The sequence below is a fragment of the Astatotilapia calliptera genome, chromosome 20 (assembly GCF_964374335.1).
Source record: "Astatotilapia calliptera chromosome 20, fAstCal68.1, whole genome shotgun sequence".
Taxonomy (NCBI): Eukaryota; Metazoa; Chordata; class Actinopteri; order Cichliformes; family Cichlidae; genus Astatotilapia; species Astatotilapia calliptera.
Genome location: NC_137441.1, coordinates 27,209,748 through 27,229,425, shown reverse-complemented (window position 1 = coordinate 27,229,425; position 19,678 = coordinate 27,209,748). Strand labels below are relative to the sequence as shown.

At 38.9% G+C, this 19,678-nt stretch overlaps 1 protein-coding gene across 9 annotated transcripts; it reads right to left on the bottom strand.

The window, feature by feature from the left end:
• Window positions 1–204: 204 nt before the first annotated feature.
• Window positions 205–16,822, bottom strand: cdk11b (cyclin dependent kinase 11B). Of its 9 annotated transcripts, none has more exons than XM_026154193.2 (20): window positions 16,754–16,822; window positions 15,902–16,032; window positions 15,446–15,585; window positions 13,787–13,914; window positions 13,556–13,700; window positions 13,056–13,231; window positions 12,707–12,826; window positions 12,487–12,585; window positions 10,301–10,432; window positions 10,152–10,226; window positions 7,274–7,503; window positions 7,070–7,160; window positions 6,855–6,976; window positions 6,653–6,758; window positions 6,362–6,483; window positions 4,933–5,040; window positions 4,462–4,578; window positions 3,911–4,059; window positions 1,379–1,568; window positions 205–844 (listed from the first exon to the last, which is right to left on the bottom strand). In XM_026154193.2, exons 2-20 carry the CDS (start codon window positions 16,010–16,012, stop codon window positions 752–754), a joined length of 2,454 nt encoding a protein of 817 aa, XP_026009978.1. In that variant the 5' UTR covers window positions 16,013–16,032; window positions 16,754–16,822; the 3' UTR covers window positions 205–751. The 9 variants fall into 9 exon arrangements, with proteins under 9 accessions (XP_026009978.1, XP_026009984.1, XP_026009985.1 ...); XM_026154199.2 differs by having other exon boundaries at window positions 10,152–10,223; XM_026154200.2 differs by having other exon boundaries at window positions 13,056–13,192.
• Window positions 16,823–19,678: the final 2,856 nt, after the last annotated feature.

Sequence of the window (19,678 nt, the reverse complement as noted above, 5' to 3'; positions counted from 1 at the left end):
CCTGAAAGAACAAAGTACTGAGACAAAGTGGTGCAGCACAAGGAATGACATCACTTTTGGACAGCAGCTACCAAGCTGGTTTGAAGGCTGCATTTCTTTCAGGCTCGACTTCCCTTCATTTTTTTCCCCCTCCTTTGGCAGTGTGCGGTTATGTTTGCATAGCTTGGACAGAGTTTATAAATATGGGAAAAAAGGCAGACAAAACAAAGTTTCAAACTTTATTTCTAGCAAAAACATCAGTTCCCTGTCATCAGGAGAGCTGACATTCCCATTTAAATTTTAACATTATGCTGGATGGAACACACAGCAAATGCTGCATCATTATACAGTAGCTCAGGCAGCCAGGAAATACCAACCATTTATAAAACCTGGTCCTCTCTCATGAAATATAAAAGGGAAAATAAAAGTCAAACATGAGAGAAACACTTTCGAATAGATTTATGGTTGTTTCTCCTCTTTAAGAGCTACAAAGGTCACATTTCAGTTAGTTAAATGGCTTAATATTTAAAAAAAAAAAAAAAAACCCAAACAGGAAGAGTGGAAATTCAACAGGTTTGAGCCATCAGTCTTGCTGTGAGACAGTCTTGACTATGTGGTAACAGTTGTAAATGATCAGATACTGATCTGCTCTAAAGCTGTAAACCAGTGATACGATCCGGTTCCAAACAAAAAACAAAACAAAACAAGAAGTCCCACGAGTCTTTGCTGGATCTTTTCCTGTTTTCCAGCTGGGCGTCCTGAAGCTTGAGGCTCAGAACTTGAGGCTGAATCCTGGACCGACTGCAGATGCCCCCTGATAGCTGGTTGTCAGGTGGAAGCCAGTATCTCTCAGGTCATCATCGCCCTACAGAGACAATGGAAACATTCACAACTTGTAATATTAACAAAAACTTTTGAAATCTTGCACTTCTTACATGCTTATTACAAAACTGACCAATATTATTTTATGACTCTAGTTACCTTTGGAAACCCCTAACCTGAATTTAATGACGGATTTGATTACAACTAACAGTTTGTATTAAGACTATTATTATTAACACTCCAAATACTTAATCACAAGCTCAAGCTTTTTTTTCACCCTGACGAGAAGAAAAGTGAGACAAAAATACACTTGTCATGGTCTAATTGGCGTGTAAGGCAGCAAATACCAACACTTAATTCCACTGAAAAATCTCAGTAGTGGCCTTAAGCTGCTGGGTGAGCCGGACCACTGCTGAAAACATTAGGAACTAAAAAGTGCTCATCATGGAAAACACGAGGAGGAAATACGCGGACACAAAGCAGAAGCCTGTAGGTCTGTAATCTATTTAACACAGGCAGCGTTCAGAAAGCCTGGTAGCTGTGTGTAATGGAGAAAAGTCAGGCCTAATGCTCTTACCAGGTGACTGTAGCCCAGGCCTCCCTCGGGTGGACGAGGACTGGTGCCTCGCTTCACCCTCTGCTGCTCGCTCTTAGCCGGCCAGGTGGGGAACATCGAGGAGTCAATGGGGAGAGGAGACTCCCTGAAGTACTCATGTTTGAGAGCCTCATCTGATGAAATCCTCTTACTGGGGCAGTAGGTGAGGAACCTGGAAAACAATCAATAATAATTTTAAACTTATGTTTTAGCAGCGTTTCATCAGAGATGCCAAACTGCCTCGGAGAACTCAGGCTTCTTGTGTGGACAAAACTGCCAGACCTGCTCTCACCTCAGGTTTTTTTTTTTCTCTGCTATTCAAACGGGTCTGCCTTTTAGCTCAATGAAGGCCAGTTCCACAGTTGGAAAACCAATCAGGGCTCTGTAGGTAGGATTAACCATGAAGGAGCGATCTTTCTGTGCCATGGCCAAAAAATAGTGACGAGAAATGGCCAGCAGAATGACGCATGCATGGATGGGATTGACGCAGCTTTACAGGTTGCTGTAAGTTAACAGCGCCTAACAGCTAATTAATGGTTTCTGTGTAATCAAAGTCCTGCTGATGGTTGTGTCTGATGCGAACATTTGAAGATTACACATGTGCCAGCTGACTTTTACTTTATTGGGTCACAGTCACACTGAGTAACGCTGGCATATAACTGGCATCAAAATGCTCGAAAAGCTCCATTTCACCGTTGTTTTCCCTACTTTTTCTAATCTAAATGATGTCAAAAAATTCATATTCACAATGTGGTTGTCTACAGAAGGACTACCCACCTAATCTTCAACGTCCCCAAATAATATTAACAAGGATCACTCTGATTATTCTGCAAAGTTACTCTTACATAGTCAAAGAACAAAAATGTTTAGTGTTTAGTGTATAACAGTGTATAACAGGCCCTGTAGTGACACAGTCTGAACACAAGGTGTGGTGCTGATGCCAAAGGCCAGAGAGTTTCTGCAAACAGTCGTAATTATACATGACAGGAGCAACACAGACTCAGACTGTGTCTGAGGGGAACCCTCCGTAAGTGAGTGCAGACATTAAACATAAAAGATTTTACAAAACAAATGATCTCTAATTTAACGTGAGAGGATATCTACAGGAGGATTAATGGCTGGGATTAGACAGACACCAGGTCTAGAAGACAAGAGCACTATACTAGCAACATAAGACAAAACCTGCTACTTGTGTCCAATGCACCATTTTGTTATGGAATTACAAAAATGTGCACTCTTCCTGTCCTGTAAGCTTGTTCCTTTTCTTGACTGAGGACCCAGCTGCTTTTCATTTGAGGACTACGGTCCTATTTATGCACGGGACACCAGGTAATGGAAACTCATTATCTAACAGGATAGAAACAGGACAGAAAACAGGCAGGATTCTGGCTCTCTAGGAGGATTAAAATTGGGATCTCTTAACTACTACATGTTGAAATGGTAAACGTATAACAGGTTAAAGAGTTGTGAATTGAAACCTCCTTCAGTTAGACACTGAATCTGGGTCTTCAAATGCTTTCACACACAGGAGAGGTGTGATATTGCAAACAACAACCAAAAAAACCATTGCTCTGCAATGTCAACCTGCCAGATACACCTCCAAAGTTTCTCTGTACTGCTCCGTTGTGAAGCTTTTCTAACAGCACTTCCCTACGTGTTGTACACTGACAGCTGAAGTTTCAGCAATTTTGGAAATGAACCAAATTTCCACCAAATTGTGGTTCCTCACACAGCAGCACAGCAAACATGTTGTTACCATCCTCTGCAGCTGGGAGCTAGCTGACCAGCATGGTTTTGTCATTTACAGGTGTAGAGAAAAGTTTCTGTGGCTGGTTAAAGACCTGAGAGGAGAGTTGATAAGCTCATCTGCGCAGTGCAGAACAAAGCTGATCTTTGGAATGTGAGAGAAAGAATTATGAAGCCATCACTGATTTTCCCTATTAAATGTGTGTTTTCTAAAACATTTTCCTGTACTGTGGAGCGTCACCATGGTGAGTGCGTGTGTGTGAAACGGAACAAGGGGGATGGAACTGGACTCCTGCTGGGATATATCCACTACTGCTGTCATGTTTTAAGAAAGCTTGCCAGAAGTGCACCGACTAAATAAAAAGCTGTGGAAAGAGTAACAGAATTTGACAGGGTAGAAAAGGGTTCGTCCAAGTAAGGCAATTTCCACTGCAGGAGCCATGCTGATTGTTACCTAATACATGCTCTTCATCACTGTATACCAGTGATATGTGTTCTCTCAACACTGAAAATTTGCCATCAAATATTTACACAAGTCTATGGGACTTATTCTCTATTCCTTAAAAATGGCTAATTTATAATGTATTTGACCTTTCTTTTCAAATGGTGTCTTTATGGTTTATAACCTCTTTAGTATCTTTTGAAAACACAGAATCTACAGACACATGAAAACAGACAATAGCTGCAATACTACAACCTGACTGCAGTGCAGTGAAAGGAGTTATGTTTCTTATGCAAGAGTAAAAAAAAAGTCTCTAAAAATCCTACTTGTTCATGAGGTCAAAGCCTTGGTCTGACAGCAGTGCTCCAAAGCGCTTTCGCAGGTTGTTGTAGGGGTATTCTGTGAAAGTCATCTTCTTCACAGCGGGCAGCTCGCTGTAGCCGGGCCAGATCTTCTCGCTGGGCGACCCTAGATCCTAGAGTCAACACAGACAAGTCAGCAGACATACTTTTAGTCCACTCCCCCAAAAAAACAAAACAAAAACAAAAAGTGGACACGAGAGATTCCCGAGCTGATGTGCTCATTAACTGCAGAAGTGGCAAGTAGCCAGTCCTTGGTGCATTTCAAAACTGATCACTGGTAACAACAACATGGGAGGCCCAGGTAACATCGCTTCATATTGCTGTTATGCCTAATTTAGATCATTTAGTGTAAGGTATAACAACATCATCTGGGGTGACAGCTACCAGCAGCTCCACCCTGTGGTTCACTGCAGAACTGCACTCTGACAGAAAACCTTACAAGCAGTAAAAAGAAAAGCTTTAATATTTATAGTGACAATACCCCACCTTTTATAAGCACAAATGAAAGCATTTACCTTGAAAATCTTGTTAATTTGGTCAATTTCAGATTTTCCAGGGAAGAGAGGCTTCTGGGTGAGAAGCTCGCCAAATATGCAGCCCACTGACCACATGTCCACAGCTGTGGAGTATTCCTGCGGAGAGAAGAACAAACACAGTGGCAGTCCACAGAAACATAAAGTAGACTGTCTGCCTGGCACGTTCCTCCTGGAGTTTATGTGAAAGTGGATGCACACTGATGGGTCGCTAGGCCTCTGCCGTCTGACGGCATAAATCATGCAATGTAAAACTCTAATAGCATTTTGTGGTATTTGGTGTGTTACAAGCCAAATGCTCAACAGATGTTGTCTTCTATTGGAGAGATATGCCTTTGTGTAAAACAATCAGTAACTATTATCTATGAAAGGCCATCACTTTACTGTCTGTAGTTTCAGCTATTGTATTCAGGATTCATCAGACTCCTGCAGTGTGTGAATTTGAATTCTCACCTTGGCTCCAAGCAGCAGCTCAGGCGATCTGTACCACAGGGTAACCACCACCGGGGTGTAAGGCTTCAGGGGGGAACCGTACTCCCGGGCCAAACCAAAGTCACCAATCTACAATCCAAGACGGATGAGGAGACCTTTGAAATGCTCTAGTTTGGGCTAAATAACAGTATTTCAGCATTAAAGATGTTTATATCAAAATCATCTGACCATTAAAGAAGAAATCAAATGACTGCAAATCCTGGCAGCAGGGAGTCATATTCAATTTGAAAAAAAATTACACAATCGAGTGTAATTCACATTATCTACTGCCAATTTGCATAAAATTCACACCAACAAGTGTCTGTAAAAATTTTGTTTATTTACACATGGACCCAGTCTTCACTACACTTTGCCAGAAATTCATGCTCTAATTGAATTCTACTAATCATGTGTTGTTTATGCAACTGTGTTCACGCTGCTAGCTTGTTGGAAAGACAGATTAATGAAATCACCTTTTGGATTTCCTCCATTACTATGCTTTAAAAACAAATGTGAAAGATAAAAAAAAATGTAAAAAAAGTGAGACAGTATTTAAGAGTCAAACCAGGACTTTTAAGTGTTGTCATCTAGTGACTGTTCTTAATGAAGACTAGTGATAAACCAACTATCAGTGTCTCAGGTTTCGTTCACACTGCAGGTCAATTCCGATTTTTTTGATCAAATCCGATTTTTTTTGTCTGCTTGTTGACACTACAAATAAAATGCGACAGCAAACGCACTCTAGTGTGAACCCTCAAAGCATGTGCAAAAGAAGACGTCACACACAACGCGCTCTATTTAGACCCAGAGCAAACAGTATTGTTTGACTGATGGCCCTTAATATAAAGACTTGTTTCTGACTTTACATTTAGAATTTTGCTTTAAGTTATAAAGTTATTTTGTTATTTACATATGGCCTAATAATTATCCTTATTGCTGTTTTAGAGAGGAGCGGTGCTTCAAAGGATAGTTGCTGATTTCTGTCAGAATCTGCAGATTATACAGTACAAATAACATGTTCACGTTTCTCCAACATCGTCTTCCCAAAAGTTTCACTGGATGGCCAAGAAGCGTTCACAATGTCTTCTCGGGCGCTTTTCCGGCGCTGATAATTGGCGTCTGTCTTGTGTCAGTGACGTAAAAGACTGATTTAATGCGACCTGACCATTCAAACAGCAGTTGCGTTCTAAAACATCAGATATGTATCTGATTCAGTACCACATACGAAAGTGACCCAGATCGGTTTTTAAAATGTTGGATTTGTGCTGTTCACACTGTCATACCATGATCGGATATAGGTCGCACAGGGTCAAAAAAGTCGGACTTGATGCGCTTTCGCCTGCAGTGTGAACGTAGCCTAACGTTACCACACCATTAGTCCCTCAGAGTTAGAATTGCTCTCCTGGTATACCTTGAGAATACCCTTGTGGCTCAGCAGCAAATTGGACGTCTTCAGATCACGGTGAAGAATCCAATTATCGTGGAGGTGTCGGACTCCTCGGAGCAACTGAATCATCAGAGTCTTTACTTCTCCTGGAAGAGAAGGTGGCACATTGTACAGTTAACTACCTTCAGAGGTAAACCCAGAAGCAAAGAAACATCTATGAGATCTTACATTCTACTGAAGTCAGAAGATCTTTTTTCAACCTTTCTCTCACACAGACATACACGAAAATGGATTCAAGCAATGTATCCATTCTACCTGGCAGGAAGGGCTGCTTCATTGTTTCCATCAGACTCTTCAGATCATGTTCTACATAGTTCATCACAATGTAGATCTTGTCCATATTGCTTCCAACAACTATTTCCTGATAGGAAAGGATTAGTTGTATGTACAAATCATTAGTAGAAGCTGTAAATGGTGAAATGTTAATCGCTAAGCAAATATCAAAATGTTTTCTTACCCTTACTGTGACAATGTTTGGATGTTGAGCTTTGAGAATTGTATTGATTTCTCTTAAAGATGTGATGGGAAAGCCCTCCTTCTCCTTCTCCATCTTCAGCCTTTTCAGCGCAACAATTTCATCTGTGAACATGATACTATAGTCAGTTTTACTAAAAACAATAAACCCAGCTGAAGAGCACAAAAGCAAATAGATGAGTATCTTTCTTTTCATACCGGTCTTTTTGTCCTTGGCTCTGTACACCACGCCGTAGGTTCCCTCCTCTATGCGATTCAAACACTGAAATTCCTCAACACTGCGGCAACCCTGAACACAAAATGCAAGTCAAGATTATAACATACAGAAAATGGGCCAAAAATAATAACATACATCCATAATTTGCACTCATATGGATGATGCGCAACATTTGTGACCCTAACCTGAAAAGCCGGCAGATATTTGGGCAGCTCCTTCTTCAGCTCCACAGGTGAGACTGGGGGAGACTCTGGGATGTAGTTCCCTTCTGGAGTGGCTGAACGGGAATGAGTTTGAGAGTGAGGGGTGGGTTCCCCCTCTCCTGCTTCTTCTTCCTCCTCATCTTCCTCCTCCTCCTCCTCCTCCATGTCCTCACCACTCTCTTCTGAGTCATGGTCAAAACGGGACTCTGGTACTGTGTGGTAAACGGTTACATGTTATAAATAAGGTATGCATTTTAAATGAATACATTACAATTTAGAAACTAAATTGTAATGTATTACAAAATCTTGTTTTACAAGATTTTGAAAAACTCCTGCCAGGTTGGAGATTTTCGAAAACTCTGTTTTTGCGTTTACGTGTGGATGAGGAATACGGAGTTTGTCACGCAACATCAAAGGTGTGTGCCTTTTTTGACATCACGCTGTGCGCCATGTTATTGTTTACATGAGATGAATTTCTACAATAACAGATAGTCAGATTAACAGTAGCAGTATTTTGTCTATCTTCAGTTTTTACACGCTTACATATACACACGCAGTTACTGTCCCTCCATTTAGAAAGGCAGAGACGTCACGGCGTAATTTTACATGTAGTTGTTTTTCTGTGTAATAATATTCAACATTGCTATCAATACATTTTTCAAAAAAATGCCTCTATGTGCAAAATGGGTTCAAAAACAAACAGCTGCGGGATACTGTTTGTCCGTGATTTGAACCGGGGGAACAAATGGTGGCAGGATCAGCCTGATATTATTTGTATCCCACTGTAACTTTACTGTATAAACAGCTAACATCGCCAAAATTTCAGGAGCAGTTAGTCATTATAAGAAGTGTTTGTGAACTAAAAATCAAGAATGTGGGATACTGTTTGTCTGTAAGGAAAACAAACTCTGCAGGGGAGACCTACCTTGGCACTTTTGCATGTAAAGCCAAAGGGAAGATATGCTTCATCATATTTTCTAGTCTTTGGCTTGGAAGCATTCATCCAAGCATTCATTTTTTCCCCCTTTCTTTTCATACTGCCCCCCCCCCGCAATGGCTCTGCGCCCCACACTTTGGGAACCTCTACTTTAGGAGTAGCAGCAATTTTGGGGAATCATTTAGGGATAGCAAGACAACACCCACTTCGCTCATCGGTTGGATGAGATAAAGAATAGTTTCCCAGTAACATGGTTCATAAATGTGACACAGCACAGGAAAAGCTGTCCAAAAGCAGGACAAGAATCCCAACTCTGCACAAAAACAGCCATGTGATGGAGCAATCAAGAAGACATTCCAATATGTACAATATTCGTTTTCCATGAAATTAAGATAAGATCTCTCAAAATTATGTCAGAAAATTTAAATTACTGGAATTTTCAGATGAATAAACTCCAAACAATGTGTGATTTGTACACAAATGCTCATTCAGCAAACTTCTCAGATATGAGAGGAACATCCACAGCACAGTCACACACACCTGAGGTGTGACCCATCAGCCACCAAAACGTGCCTCATTAGTGATGCTGATGACTTTTCCATTTTTAGCTTGTGGCGATAATGTTGTGTAGATTGTGATCGAGGGGAGTTTTTATCAGAAGTTTAGTCATTTATGAATGTGCTACAGAGAGTATTTATTTTGCATCATTACTAAAGCACAGTAGTTAAAAACAAAAAACAGCCATAGTTTGAGTTAAAAATGATGACTTTAAAGATTCTTTTCTTTTGCCATGCTAATGTTGTAATTAATTTATGTAATTAAGCATGGCGCAGTTTAAAAAGCGGTTTAAGGATATGGTTTTTACAGGGTACAGGGAAAAGGTAGAGATTTGATAGGGTGTTCTTGTCTAATATTTTCATGTGTGTGCGCATGCACGGGTTTGTTGGTATGGGTATATATGTATGTGTATATGTATGTATGTATGTATGTATATATATATATATGTGTATGTATGTGTGTATGTATGTGTGTATATATATATATATATATATATATATATATATATATATATATATATATATACATATATATATATATTAAATATATATAAAATTGTAGGTTGTGTATCCTTCAGGTGTTAATGGGGTTATTGAAAATGTGTATATGTGCGTATGTGTGTATATACGTAGGTATGGATAGATAGAAACATAGATGTGTATATATTAAAAAAAATAAATAAATAAATAAATTACACATAACATATAATGTAATTACAAGGAGGTATTTCTGTAGTCTATTGATACTAGATAGTGGAAAAGGGGTGGGATTAAATAAGCTTATGCTTCTTCTTGCTCCTTTTTGAACATGGACGTTATTTGGAGTTGTGGTTGCTCGTTTTCCTTTGGTTTGCTTTGTTCATTTGTCTCTTTTAATTCTATTTTTTTTATTTTTTTTTTTTATACTTTTTCAACATGTTCAAAATAAAGATTCAATCAATCAATTTAGTGACATAAGGTCAAAACAATCAAATAAAAAAATCTATACACATCTTCAAAACACCATCAGAAAATGTGTTCTCTTAAATGTGAAAATCCTGTACATTTTTAACAGTACTGAATTTTTTGCACAGTAACATTTGGCTGATAAAATCTAGCTATACAGATGCCTTGATGTCATCTAATTACCGAATATAAAACTAAAGTAAAGTAAAGGGCTTAATTTAAGGAACTTTTTTTTCATTCTTGCCTGAATACTATTTCATACTATTTCTGTGTTTTGCCCTTATGGTGGTGCGATTGTTTCTTAAAGGCACAGTCTGCAGTGTTAGAGTCCCGGGTGGGTATAAAAAGCTAAGAAAAAAAAACAATTCTCTACTTCTCCAAATATGATTTCTACTCTCTTTGATATCTGAGGTTTACTCACCTGCAGGTATGTGATTTCCATTTTCCCTCTCCTGTTCAAAATCTTCCCCAGACTGCTCGTCCTCACTCACGTCTTCTGAGAGGAAGAAAGCCACTTTGATAAGCATCTGATGGCAGTGATAGAACCGTATGGGCCACAAATATTTGTACCTGCACTCTGCTCAGACCGCCCTGAGCCTGAAGCAGATTCCTCCTCTTCTTCTTCTTCACCCTCACTCTGGCTGCTGGACTCTTCTTCATCTTCCTCCTCATCTTCCTCTTCCTCAGAAACAGACGCTGATGCTAAATGAAATAAGGAAAGATAAAAAAACTGTTTAAAAACTGGAAATTAACTGCAAATTAGGGCTGCACGATTAATCGTTAGAAAATCGCGATCTCGATTCATACTTATGTGCGATCTCATTTCCAAATGACAACGATTAATATAAAAAACAAAAAAAAAAAGACGACGACCACGATTGTACCGCATTTTGATCCGGGACGTAATCTGCATGAAAACAAGCGCTCACTCTTCCTGCTCAACAAATGACAAGGGCGGAGCCTTATACCACGTGATACAGAAGCTGTGCCGTGTGATGCTAAAATTAGCAGGGAAAAAACAACGGCGAGCACGTCAGGGATGACGAGAAAGTGACAGGAGAAAATCCGTCCCGGTCAACCACCCAAACATCAATAACGGGAACCTTATTCAGCGCTTCCCTATACCCGTCAAACTCCCGCAGGCACAAAGAAATTACGGAGGCTATCACTTATCACCTGACCATTTTCCTAAATCCCAAAACGAGGGATTTAGGAAAATGATCAACACCCTAGACAAATGCTACACAGTGCCGTCCCGCAACTATTTTTCTATTGTTGCACTACCTGCTCTATACACGCAGTGTCGAGCAACGGTGGAGACGGAATTTCAAGCAGTACAACATTTTGCGGCAACAGCAAAACGTGAGACATTTTGTGGCAACAGCAAAACGTGAGACATTTGTTGTTTTTATGTTTATTTATTGTTTTTATGTTCAGTCTCAACTGTTACGAAGTTGATGTGCAGTTGATAAGTGCAATAAATATTTATACTGGAAAAGAAAATCGTGAGAGAATCGTGATCTCAATTCTAAGCCAAAAAATCGTGATTCTCATTTTATGCAAAATCGTGCAGCCCTATTGCAAATCTACAGAGCCTTCCTAACACAGTGAGCTGTGGTAGATATTTGTTGTCATCCTATTCTTCTGATGATGATCAGAAGTCTTACCAAGTTTGACCAATCAACGAACATCCCTATCAATATTAATCGTCTGCTGTAGTGGAGTCTTTGACATCCATTAAGTTTAACTTTCTTAAACTTAATGGCAATAAAACAGAATTCATTTTAATAGGCACCAGATCAAAACTGACTACAATTCCAACCAGTCTTTCGTTATCCATTGATAACTCTGTTGTCACACCATCCCCTCAGGTTAAGAGTCTTGGTGTCATCCTCGATAGCACTCTGTCTTTCACAGCACATATAAATAATATCACTCGGTCTTCCTACTTTCATCTCCGTAATAACCGTCTTCGTCCCTCACTCACACTACACAGTACCGCCATATTTGTCAATGCTCTTGTCACATCTCGTCTGGATTACTGTAATTCTCTTCTCTATGGTCTACCTCATAAATCCCTCCATAAATTGCAGTTGGTTCAAAATACAGCTGCTCATATTATTTCCAGAACTAGATCCACTGAACATATAACACCTGTTCTTAAACAGCTCCATTGGCTCCCAATTCACCTCCGTGTCAATTTCAAGATCCTGCTTCTCACTTTCAAAGCACTTCATAACCTTGCTCCTCCATATCTATCCGATCTTCTCCATACGTACTCACCCCTTCGTACACTCCGCTCTTCTTCAGCCTCCCTTCTGTCAGTTCCACCTGCTCGCCTGACTACCATGGGACTCAGAGCCTTTAGTTGTTCTGCCCCGAGACTTTGGAATGCACTTCCACTTGCTCTACGGACCACACACTGTCTCCCCACTTTTAAATCACTACTCAAAACTCATCTATTTAGAATTGCATACACCTGATCTGTCTTAGGCCATTTTTACCTTGCTCAGTTTTTATATTTGCTTTTATACTTTTATGACTGTTTATGTCTAAATTTTATCTACCATGTTTGCTATATATGCATTTTTCTTATGTTTTTTATGGTATTGTTTACGTGTTACTGTAAGGTGACCTTGAGGGTCTGAAAGGCGCCTATAAATAAAATGTATTATTATTATTATTATTATTATTATTATTATTATTATTATTATTATCTGCTAATTGCTAAATCTGTAGGTTACAATTTAACTCACCCAGGGAGGATTCTGCAGTGCTAGTCTTCCTTTCATTATCACTGATATCCTGCAGATCAGCAAGCAGATCTTTGCTCTCAGGCTTCTCTTCTTTTGATGCTGCAGAAAAGAAAAAAAATTAAAATTAGTATGAGTTACGTTGGAGCCACAATAATCTCTTAATAGTCTCAACAATAACCATTGATTAAAAAAAAAAAAACAAGAACAATTTAAAACTCACATCCGCTTTTCCGTGTTTCACTGTGATCAGACCTTTCTCTGGGAACACGTACTGGACTACGGCTGCGGTGACTTTGTTTTGGCTTGTCATCATATTCCTCAGGTAGCATCCGAGATGGCACTTTAGATGAGAAAAATTAATTAGGTAATCACTGATGCAGGTTTGCCTGACAGGCTGCAGGGTCTAAAAATCCCAATCCATCAAGTCACAGTTTAGCATTTTGAGACATTTGCTTACTTGCTTAAATACATTTGCTTCCCCAGTTACATGAGAATAAAATTATGACTCTTCTTCTGTGTTGAAATTACACAGCTGGGAAAGGACACCATGTTTAGTTACACTCACTGACCTTCTCGTCGAGTCCCTCTTTCTTTGCGTCGCTCTTCAGCCCTCCTCTCCCGGTCTTTTAGCTCTCGTTGTTCTTTCTGCTGTTCCCAGAGCTTTCGGTCACGCTCCCGCTGGCGCTCGAGCTGCTCCAGTCGGTCCCTGTGATCCAAAAAAAACCCAGCAGAGTCCACTGGAGGTCTGTTTGGATAATCCAAAGTTCACTCTTGTCACTGCTTTCTTTGGTTTCTTTAAATGGACAGTAGTTAAGTATTAACTTGAATTATTTATGTTTCATGTCTTTATTTAATTTAAAAAAAAACATCACATATAAAATTAGTGTTTTTTTAAAGGATCAAACACATTAGCGCTGACAGGATTTAACATTCTGACATGCAATCAACAAAAGTTCAACAAAACAGATTTTCAAACAAGTTAGCGTTGACAATATCAAAGAGGCAAAATTATCAGAAATTATCTGAACTGACATGAGATTATTTACTTCTGGCCAAAGTTGGTGCTCACCTCTCTCTACGTGAATGAGCTCTGGCCTGTTCCCTTCTTTTCTGCCTTTCCCAGTCTCGCCGGGCTTTGTCCTCTTCCCAGTGACGTTTCCTGCGATCGCTTTCGCGCTCTTTTTCTTTATCTTTGAGTCGTGCATGTTTTCCTGCTGTTTAAGTAACAAACAGACATGAAAAAACAGCCCTAAAAATAAAAATATGTATCTGTAAAACATGTGAAGCAGAGTCTCTGAACCTCCTTCAGCTGAGTGACTGCGATGACGTCTTTTATCTTTTCGCTTCTCCTCTTTTCTGTGGTGAGATTTGTCCTTTCTTGCTATTTGCTGTGGAGGCTTAATTGCTAGTGATTCGTCTTCTTCCCCTCTAAAAGAAACAAAGAAAACATTGTGAGGAGAGTTGCACCAATTCAGAACCAATATCTGTCTAATACCCTTATGGATCATTCCACTAAAAAAATAAAATAAAATAAATCTGTTCAGAATTGGCTTTATAACCACTTATAAGCAATAGCAGACTACTTAAAAGTCAATAATCTGCTACTATTTATATTAATTATAGTACTCTGTACTGTATTGTACTATATTTTGCATGTTCATAATTTTTTGCCCTTATGTTGTAATTTTGCATTGCATGTTTAGTGTGTCCTCTGTATTGTTGTGCTGTCCCAACTGATACAGCAAATTTGCTTTGCCGCACAATAACAAAAAAAGCCCAACAACAACAACAACAACAAAAAAACGTGACCTGAATTAACATTATACAGCAGCTTTAAGCTCTTATAACTTTGTAATAAGTTATTGCTGCTAACCTGCATGCTAGCTGTATGTTATAGTAGCTTCTGCTTAGGGCTGGGCGATATATCGAGTTTTTTAAAAATATCGATATATTTTCATACGAGATATAAGATGTGACAATATCGTTTATATCGATATAGTCTATGTTACGTTATAATTATACTTGTGGAGCCGCAGGTTTGCCTCTCTTTCGTCCACTTTTGTCTCTACGCAACGTTACTCGGCCTCGCCTCTCCTGCACTGAACACAACTCCCCCATAGCTTCACCTGCAGGCAATGACAAGATGAAAGGGGAAAATCTCCGTTAGCGAGTTACCGTGCGTGGGGCTGGATGGCGTCAACGTGTTAGCGAGCTAACCGCGCTAACGACATGCAGCCCAGAGGGGCTGCACGGCCTAAAATCCTTTCCTTTTCTCAAAAATCAACAGTGCGCCTTATGTATGAATTCTGGTTGTGCTTACTGACCGCGAACCGATTTTATGTGGTACACAGCGCTCAGCAATCTGTCAAAAAATGTTTTAATATGACTTTGCTAAGCTACGGAGCTGCACCGCTTGATGGATTGTCGGAGAATTACGGCTACAGAGGAGGAGCCTCGCGGAGTGATACGTACTGTGTGTGTATAAGGACCACAAATGGCACCTGTTCAGAGACGTGGTGCAGCTGTGAAATCTGTCTCTTTGTTATTATGCTCAGCGTCTATTAGTTTACATTTTGACTGCACAATTGTGAGCTTTTTGTTATGCACAAAAACAACATTGTTTTCTTTTATTTATGGACCATGATTATTTAATATATGCTGATAATTTATTTTTGAGTAATATCTACGCTGTATGTAAATAAAAGTGCCCGTGTGACATCTGGGACACAGTGTGACTAAGAACTCTCTTTTTGTTCTTAACTTATGGCTTAAAAAAAAAAAAATCGAGATATATATCTTATATCGCCATCCAGCTAAAAAATATCGAGATATGAATTTTGGGTCATATCGCCCAGCCCTACTTCTGCTGGTTATGTATACTAATTTCCACATTTAAAAAAAAGAAGAAAAAGTCATGGATCAGTTTACCCACTCATAATTTCCCCCAACTTCCAAGTACCTGTCCTCCATTGAGTCTTGACGTGCATATGGCGAGTTACGAATTGTTATTTCCATTCTTTGATCCCGAAGTTCTCCTTCCTCCGGAGTGTCTCGTTTGGCTTCCCGATCATCCGCCTGTGAAGCAAGGCCCTTTGAGAACTGGCCAAGACAAGAAATCCAGAATTTGGGGTTAAAGCCTACAAGAAGACAGTGAGTACAAGAGGGCTAACATACAAAAAAAGACCACAACATTTTTGTATTTAGCAACTTCACTAATGTTTAGACAAAATTAATTAGGCTATGTTTCTTAATAAATTCTATATTCCAATCCTAAATTAACATCTGGGTTTTAAGATAAAAATGCTAACATGACAATAACTGAGACCTAAGACATTAATTCACAAATCTGTTTGTTGCATTCTGTGTCAGCATGCATGTGTAACATAGAGTGTATATTAGCTTTTAGATACTTTACATTTTTCTGGCGTTTCGGATCAGTTTTCTCTTGTAATTCTTTTCTGCGTTTCTTCTCTAGTAAGATTTCATCAAGAGTTTTAACTTTCCAGGTGTCTTTTTCGTCCCCCATCGGCGTCTGCTCTCCACCGCCTGCTTTGCAACACAAACACACAGAGGGTTCAGTACTGTCTCCTTAGCTTAGCTTTGTTTGAATCAGAGAAAGGGGCTTACCATTTGTTAATTACTGATTTAATTTACCATTCAACTGAATTAGGATCAACGCTTCAGAATCCCACCCCCGTCTTTGCTTTGGACAACTACTAATAAAAACAGATTACGGCTTTTGAAATAATTAAATAAAGTAACGGAAGACAATGAAAGACTTGCGGATTTCCAATTTTAGCCGGTGGACATAACATACACTGTGTACACGCTGTTTAATGCCCTGGTGCAGTGTGTCGGAGAGTTCAAGTGTTGCTCAGCCGTCAGTCATTTTTACCACTTTCATATATCAGAGATGCCAACCAAGTGTAGTTAGACACGTACAGGTCGCCACCAAAAATAAAATACCCAATATTAAGTTTATATATACATAGAGCAACAGTCGAAAAGCGACTTCTTGCTAAATCGGCTGACTAAAGCGGTGGATGCTAACAAGCTAGCTACTAAACGTTAGTTAGCGAAAGCTAACATGGGGAATCACTGCTAAACAACTTCAACAGCTAATAAGATGGTGTTGAAAGAAACTACTCATATTGCCAATAATGTTAATCAATTACACACATATAGGCGTGTGCATATCTAAAACTGAAAGCATAAATGCAGTTAACTTTAAAATTATTGACCGAGCGAATGAAATGGTCAAACAAACCTGAAATATGCGCAGCGGTATTATGGCACACCGGAAGTTACAACGCGCTGGTAACGTATGTAATACTTCCGGTGTAAAACAACAAGGTCAAATATAATATAATATAATATAATATAATATAATATAATATAATATAATATAATATAATATAATATCACAAATCTTTATTGTAAGAATTAAATGTAAAAACTAAAGAAAGAATTCTGGTGGCTTATTTCCCAGGCTGTCTTGCAATTATAAAACAAAGTTGTATTTCAATAATAGATAGTGAAAAACAGGTGTCATTTTAAATGTCTATAAATAGCGTAAAACTAATGAAAATACAGTTAAAAGTCCAAAATGCATGCCCTCCTTCACTTTTTACAGTGCTGTACAGTGGGCCAGAAGGGAGGGAATGCAGGTCTTTTTTGATTATAAGTGCAGATATAACATCTATTTGTGCACGGAAGATCTTAGCATCTTACCAAACTACAGTCACAGAGGGTCGGGGAGGGGGCTTAAAAGCACCTTGCTGATGTAAGGTCATCGGCAGAGTAGAGCATAGAGAAGTTAACATATAATATTTGTCAAAGAAAACTACATTAAACGCTTTCTTCTCAGAGTGGAGTACATGCCTCAAAATGAGTGATTGCTGAATTTATTCATACTACAGACACCAGAGGGAGCTGTTATTCCAACTCCATCAAACTGGATCACTAACATTCTTTGCAGTGTAGCCAAAGAAAAGACAACAAAAGACATCAAATCGAGTTTTCACTGGCACAGGGGAGTATCATGAGCATCATCATTAACATTTTTAGTTCATATGTAGCCTACTATCTGCACAGGATGAAACCATAATGAACCACACAGGGGTTTATAACTGAGATAGAGTCATATAATGAGGTGAAAAAAGAAGAGCAAGATTACAGCAGAATTTATGACAGACTGACATGTACTATGGCCAAGTTATCATAGGACGCAGGGCTTTTGATCTCTGGCTTAAATTTAAAAGTGCCAGCACAGGATAGACACCTTACCTTTTGGTGGTATTGCATTCTGGGCAAAAGGGATTTTTGTGGGTTACAACAAAAACAGTCCAAATGTTTAGGCTGGTTAAGTTTTTGACTCAAAACAGTGAGGAAAGGCAAATGCAAACTGATAAGACACATGTGGATGATGACATACAGGTGAGGGGGTGATCAAAGGTTAACAGGGGAAAGTCACAGTTCACAAAAATAGTATATAGCTTTGCTGCTTATTGAATAAAAACAAAGAACTTAGAGTGCTTTTATTTTTATTTTAGTAGAGACTCAAAACTTAGAACAGAAAGCTGCTGGGGTTTGGAAAAGAATTGAATAAATATTTAAAATATACTTTGACACATGCAAAGGGGGGGCTTGAACACCTGTCCCTTTCCTGGTAGGTGCCCAAAGTGCCCTTTTGTTGACGCAATTTTTTTAAATGTGTGTGCGTGCAGAGTCCTGTCTGTGCCCCTCAACAATAATATTTAACTATTAATCAGTTTTGCTAAATAAAACAATCTGGCTTGTACTACTCATATGGGCGATTGTGGCTCAAGAGTTGGCAGTTCGTCTTGTAATCGGAAGATTGCCAGTTCGAGCCCAGGTTGTTGGTGCCAGGTTAAAATTGCCTCCAGTTATTACCTGGGTAGAACTAGCCATCCTCATTACTCCAGTTTGCAATTAATTTACTTAAGTTTGACATCATGTTTCTATTTAGAGACCTGTTATTGTATCCATTCACGTTGATAAGAATAATTTTCTGTTCACAGACTTCTATCAACACCATGATCCAATGTCCCATTCCATCGCTTTTATGATCAATAACCTTCCCTGCAAATTTGTTAATTAAAATCATCACTCCTGCTGAGTGAGTAGTACCATGCGAATAAAGAATACTTTCTGATGTTTCCAAAATGTTTCCTCTTCCTTACTAGAATGTGTTTCTTGTAAAAAAAAAAAAAAAAAAAGAACGTTTATTTATATATATATATATATATATATATATATATATATATATATATATATATATATATATATATATATATATATATATATATATATATATATATATATATATATATATATATATATATATATATATATATATATATATATATATATATATATATATATATATATATATATATATATAGACACACACACACATATATATATATATATATACATACATACATACATACACACACATACACACACACACACACACACACATATATACATACATACATTTTTTTAGTTAACTTGCAGTGACTTTTTCAAGTGCATCTCACGGATCAATTCTTTTACTGTCTATTATTGCATAACCCTCCTTCAGGAATGCTCTTCTGCCGTTGTTTCGAGCTTCCTGCACCTTGGGCCACAGCTTGATCCGAGCTTCACGGTCTTCTTTGGAGAAGTCCTCTTTAAATTTTATGTTCAGTTCTTTGCAGACCCTGGCCTCTTTGGATTTGGACACCTTTCTTTGCAAGGACACTCAAAAGCCTGCCATCCATGGATTCTGTCAGTGTTTTGATCTGTTCACCATCAACATTGCGTGCAGCAGCAACCACAGCCTCCCAGACACTGTTCAGAGGTGTACTGTTTTCCCTCCTTGTAAATCTCACATTTGATGATGGACCACAGGTTCTCAATGGGGTCCAGATCAGGTGAACAAGGAGGCCATGTCAATAGTTTTTCTTCTTTTATACCTTTTCTTGCCAGCCACGCTGTGGAGTACTTGGACGCGTGTAATGGAGCATTGTCCTGCATGAAAATCATGTTTTTCTTGAAGGATGCAGACTTCTTCCTGTACCACTGCTTGAAGAAGGTGTCTTCCAGAAACTGGCAGTAGGACTGGGAGTTGAGCTTGACTCCATCCTCAACCCGAAAAGGCCCCACAAGCTCATCTTTGATGATACCA

What these genes read in the sequence shown, in the direction of transcription:
- cdk11b (XM_026154193.2), bottom strand. Translation starts at nt 16,012, where the DNA reads ATGGGGGACGAAAAAGACACCTGGAAAGTTAAAACTCTTGATGAAATC. An exon ending in CAAGACTCAATGGAGGACAG is followed by an intron (nt 13,915 to 15,445) that starts GTACTTGGAAGT and finishes TGTTTCTTTTAG; the next exon opens with AGGGGAAGAAGACGAATCAC. An exon ending in AGCTGCTGCTTGGAGCCAAG is followed by an intron (nt 4,579 to 4,932) that starts GTGAGAATTCAA and finishes TTCTCTCCGCAG; the next exon opens with GAATACTCCACAGCTGTGGA.